This window comes from Adiantum capillus-veneris, chromosome 5, assembly GCF_014529385.1.
Source record: "Adiantum capillus-veneris isolate H3 chromosome 5, ASM1452938v2, whole genome shotgun sequence".
NCBI lineage: Eukaryota > Viridiplantae > Streptophyta > Polypodiopsida > Polypodiales > Pteridaceae > Adiantum > Adiantum capillus-veneris.
The window spans coordinates 126,712,279-126,718,080 of record NC_140935.1 but is presented as its reverse complement, the minus strand read 5'-3'; the positions used below and the strand labels follow the sequence as shown (position 1 = coordinate 126,718,080).

General features: G+C 47.3%; 1 protein-coding gene across 1 annotated transcript; it reads right to left on the bottom strand.

The window, feature by feature from the left end:
- Positions 1 to 2,563: 2,563 nt before the first annotated feature.
- Positions 2,564 to 5,409, bottom strand: LOC147458078 (uncharacterized). Its single transcript, XM_086512827.1, has one exon. The coding sequence runs from the start codon at positions 5,062 to 5,064 to the stop codon at positions 2,878 to 2,880; it is 2,187 nt and encodes a 728-aa protein (XP_086368953.1). The 5' UTR covers positions 5,065 to 5,409; the 3' UTR covers positions 2,564 to 2,877.
- Between the last annotated feature and the right edge of the window lie 393 nt (positions 5,410 to 5,802).

Genomic DNA, 5,802 nt, shown 5'->3' with positions numbered 1-5,802 from the left:
AATGATGCAACTGTCCAGATTCGAAACCGAACGATCAACGTGATGCAGAAGGGCAAGACCCTCAAAGTTCGGTTGTCCGAACAAAGCCCTGAATGACCTCTCTACTTGTTTTCTAGTTTGATACTTTTGAACATTGTTTGAGAAAGTATTGTTTAAAATGAATGCTATATGTTTTAAACCTGTCTTGGTGCCAATTTGAATTGTTCAACTGGTTTTAGTACTGGTTTCAATAATTGGTGATTATACTCTCGGGTGGAGAAGTGAGGAATATTGTTTAGGTATTGTTTGAACCTCGAAATGTCGTAGGCCGATGCCTGGGGAGCATTCAATTGTATGCTACAAAACCTCGAACCGACGCAGGCCGATGCCTGGGGAGCGTTTGGTTGTATGCTTGAACCTCCAAGCGACACAGACTACGGTCTGGGGAGCGTTTGGTTGTACAATCCTCTAAGCTCGTGGTCCGGATCTTTTTAGGTTATTTGCGGGGGGGAGTGACGAGGTAGTCATTGAGTAGCTTCATATCGCACACCGTCTGTCTCGAGGGAGTGCTCAACGACGTTTGTTGTGTCTTGCAACATGCATATGTAAACATTTGTGTTGCATTGTGATGTGCCAATTATTGATTATTCCTAATTGGATAAGATTGCCTGGGTATGTAATTTTAGTGCATCAAGACACCCGTGGAAGATAAGTATTTTACTACGCTGAAATATCAAAAGTCCTGATCTCGACTAGAGGAGAAGCTAACTCCTTGATCAAAAGAGCCGAAAGGAGAAGCTAACTCCTTAACAAAAAGAGCAAATTGATTTGTCCCTCGAAATGTCCCTCAGAATGACCTCAAAAAAAAAGGCAACAAAGCTAACTTAAGTTGTTTTGCAGATATACTATAATTGCTAACTATTACTCTCTTTCAAAAAGGGGAGATGTAACAAACTACTGACGTGTCAAAGCCCTAAAGAATAGAGCCAACTTGCAGATGCTGGCCGAGGGGCCTAAACCCTAAGAAGAACAAGTAACAGAAGAAGTCCTACCAACTTATGGGGACCCCGTCAGATGGGACCGCAAGTGACATAAAGGATTAAAGTAAAGCAAGACTTGCGCGCACACACACACAAGCCGATGACGTGGCAAATTTTCAAAAACTCCACTAACATGGCAAGCTGCGCAGATTTCCACTTTTGCGCTGACTAGTGTACAGATTTCCGAGAATTTACGTTGGAAGCTTTATGGCTTTGAAAATGGACCAGATGCTTTTGAGTTTGAAGGCTTTTCACTGTAATTGCTTTTAAAGCCAAGGGCCTTTAAATATGAAGTTAGGGCTCATTCTCCGGTATGCTTCCTGGAGAAGGCTCAAAGTCTCGAGTACCGGCTTATACTATGTTGATGCAATGTAAAGAAATACCTAGGGGGGCCAAGGTTTAGGGCCAATACTCTCTGGGGTGGAATTCCGCCACTTCGTGTCACGTGTCATCCGTCTCTTTCAGCTCAGTTGTTATTGGAAAATTAAAAGTTGTTATTGGAAAATTAAAAGTCTGTTCAATCTATTCTTTTTATTGGCACGTGGTGCCCGTTTCGTGACAAGTTCATTGCCAAGGTTGATTGTTCAAGAGAATCTCTCTCTCTCTCTCTCTCTCTCTCTCTCTCTCTCTCTCTCTCCCCCCTTGGTCTCTACACTTCCGCATTGTCGACGTTGACACATTCACCCATTATACCCTCCTTTCATCACCCATACCTCCTAAGAGTAAGAATCTCCAAGACATGTAACTACCATATTTCTTGACCTAATGAAGATCAAGCATCATTTTCAAGGCTTCTAAATAGGCAATAGCCTCCTCCATTTTCTAGCTATCCAGTTATGAAGGTCAGAATTGTTTCCCTTGCCTCACTCCTTTGTTTTGCTTTACATCAGTCACTATATATTGCGATTGTCATCTCTCCTTCAAACCTCCATTGTAGTTCTTCCACCGAAGAGTTGCTGTGAAAGATGAACCATATAATAATAGCATGACTTAAACTTTCTAAAATTAAGCAATAAACTAATCACATTTTTCTAATTTAACGGCACTAGAAGTCTTGGAATAGATAACTTGGGCGACATATTAAGGTGAATTAAACTGAAATAAATGGGTGATGACCAACACAAGAATACTTCATAAACCCTATAATGAATATCATGGTTGATCCTTCTAGAAATTTTTAAACTCAGACCACTGGAATCTTTGAAAAAATTACACTCACCTTGTAGAATGTGATCCCTTGCTGTGTCTCAATGTCATTCTTGGACAGAATTCCTGCTCTTGGTCAACCACCCTAGAGAAAACGACCCGTACTCACGCTCGACAAGCACCATCAACACCTAACGGTAACAACCTTACAAGAGAACCACCAGGTCAAGTTCAGCAAGAAACTAAAGCATCTCCTCCACTTCTTCCAGCAGGAAAATCACCTGTTATCTTACTGACATTTGCATTTACTGAAATTTAAAGCTAAAAGAAAATATCATCACAATGTGCATACACAGCACACCGGCAAAGGTGAGCCCTAACCAGAAAAAAGGAGCCGCTACACATAAGAGTACTCTCAACTATCGCAAATCATACAAAGTGTTAGCTTAACTCAGGACTTCACGCGTGCGGATGAGCAGCTGTTACACGTCTTTGTAAGAGGCAAAGCAATAAAAGAATTGAGGGATGTTGTGGAATTTACAGCCATGCAGAGACAAAACTAATAAACAGGACGCATGCTGATGATATGATGCATGAAGATGGCCTTTTCCAGATATCTGCAAATGCTGCCGATGGGTCCAAACTCCGTATGTGCTTGCCTGTTAAAGTAGAGTTCTCTCCATGATTTTCAAATGCACATGGTGATGCTTTCTCATGATGATGCATTCAGGCAGAGGCTAACTGCCATGTCAAACTGCCAAACCCAACTCACTTCAGAGACTCTCGTTCTGCTAGCGAGGCGGGTTACATCACAGGGAACAGTCATAGACCGCCTCCTACCACCTTTCATCCATTCAAGATTTAATCGACAGGAAAATGCCCATGCAGAGTGTGGAACCTTCTCTGTGCAGCATATGACAAAACCGAGGGCCTCAGCAAGACCGGGCATGGAGCTAATGAGTCCCTTACTGCATGGTACTACGTGCGAACTTGAACCATCAAAATTGCCAAGCATCCGTGTCAAAGCTACATTCGCCCATCTCACCCTGTTCAGACAATCTGTGATGAAGGCAGGCTCGCTTCCCACCCCCAACCGAACTTCCGCGGCTTCGACACATTCTGATGTGACTGGGGCATCCATGTGAAGCTCCGTAATACTCTCCAGTGTAATATTGGTCACCCTGGAGCTACCAGAGCAAATCACGGGGCTAACCAGGCTCACAGGTTTGACGCGGATAGGCGACATTCTCTGTGCTGCATCTTCCATGCTAAGACGCAACTGGCTAGATAGCGGTGGTGCACCATGCTCCACGGCAAGGTCACTTTCCTGAATCACCAGCTTTTTCAGAAATCCCCACAGTGTCGCCCTCACAGACATGCCATAGACAGGAAAGACAAAGCTGCCCAAAGGTGTTGGGTGCCCGAGCGGATCAATATACGGCCCGGCCGGTACTGCCTTTCCAGTCAATCTATCTGATGCAGATCTCATAGCTTTATCATATGCCTTATTGTACCATAGAGCTTCGTTGTTTTCATCCACGAGAAGCACAGGGTCCGTTGAGCCCCCATAGACTTGCTCCAAGTAACTTTCATCTACTGCAGCTCCATCAGCCATGGAAGTTAAATGTAGTACTGGGGAGCTCATGCTTGGTGCCATTAACCCACTTACAACCTTCTTAGTACCTTCTGACAGCAACGGGCATGTCTGTGATAGACTGACACTTCTGCTAGCAAAGGCTGCCAATGGCGGCTCAAGTACTCTTGGGGACACCTGGTGATGCCAAGAAGGCTCCATCTTATGAGAAGGGGCAGGGGCCTGAGCTGAAGGGGAGCCAATGCTTAATGAAGTTGCCGAAGTCAATAAAGGACACATCCTGGATGGGATATCTGGAAGTAGGGGAAGGGTAACTAACTCTGCATCAATGCCACATACCTGATCAACCTCAGCACTCGATGATGATCCTGGCATCCAGCTGTGAACTGCGGTATTAGGCAGGGAAGGTGGATCCAACCTCTGATGCGGCATTTCCCTGCTGGATGTGGGTGAACTGCGTAAAACCCCAGGGGTCCCAACAGCTATAGATGGACCCTGTCCAATAGCAGCAGATGGAGATGCCCTTGCTTGCATGAGAGACTGCACATCCGCTGCAGTCGGAAGGCGAGTTATACCTCGTATCATTTCCGTGAAGCCACCTCCACTATAGCCCAAACCTTTGACACATCCCACATCACATACTGCCAATGAAGCAGACTTCTCTGGCATAACAGACACAGAGGCAGCCGCTGCCCTCTCCATAAACCCTGCATCCTTATCCATTACAGGCACACAATTAGGATTGCAACCCGGGCTCAGCTGCTGATGCATCACAGAATAGTGGTGCTGCTGTTGAGCTCTCGCCTCTGCAGACATGTACAATCCCTGGGTTGGAACCATTTTTTCTGCATTCCCGACATACACAGGAGAAGCTAAGGCGCTGTAAGCTGCGAACCTGGTATCCAAGGCCATACCCCTCACCTCCTTCGCCACCCCGTTTGACATTTCAGTACAATCTTCCATTCCGAAGGGAATACTTGCATAAGAAACCTGGCTTGCCAGCCTTGGATCTCTGCGCGGGACAGTACCATCGGAGGCCCCCTGTGTCAAAGAACTAGCACCCCCTGTGTTGCTGAGTCCTGAGCCGATGGGCTTAGGAGCCTTGAGGGCTTTCGCTGTAGAGGTGGCATCGTCTGCTTTCCGCTTACGCGACTTTTTGCATTTCGCCGAAGAGGTGAAGGAGTCAACTGAAGCACAGGTGGAGGATGCATCGGTGCCGAAGCTACCAGAGGGGGGCAGGGGCAAGGGTTTGGGGGCGATGGGGCGGTAGCGGGAGAGGATCCGCTCTGCTTTGGAGGGAAGCATAGCTGGGGAAGACGGGGATGGAGACGGAGAGGATCGGGAGGCAGTAACATTGAATCCCTGCACAGAAGAGTCTCTGAGGTGGGTGTGTGCGAAGGGTGGGTGTGAGTGTGCGTGTGTATCCAAGATCGCGTGTGCGCGAGGCGGAAGGGGGCGGAAAGTTGGGCGCAGAGAAGAATCGAGGAAAAAGAAGTGCAATTGTGAGAGAGAGAGAGAGAGAGGAGAGAGAAGCAGGGGACTCCGACTCCGACTCGCCTGAGGGGAGTTTGTTTTTGGGCAGGGGAGCAGGCAAGCGGGTGAAGGCGTGACCTGCGGAAAGGCGTCGGGCTTGAGAAGCGGTGTTCAGCTGCCAACTTGGCAACCAGATTGGCAGTACCAAATCCTAAATAGAGCCATCCCCAACTATAAACCCATAAAATCCATTTCACATTGGTTTAAAACAAGGGGCCAATTTGGCCGAATGGCCGAAGACGACGCCCACCGTCACAAGACTCACAACGCAATCGCTGCGGCCGCCGGCAGATAAGTGAGGACCTTCCACGTTGCGCTGTAGAACAGGCCCACGTCGATCGAGCCAAGCAGGCGACCAATGAGGTATGGCCAGCAAGGACAATGTCGGCGGGCTTGTCGAGACATGCTGACGTGTATGGCTTTGGTAAAAATCTCGCGAATCTGTAGTTCATGTGTGCGATTGTGCGTCCACTGCTAAACTATGGAAAGCAGAGTCCCCCACGCGCGAGT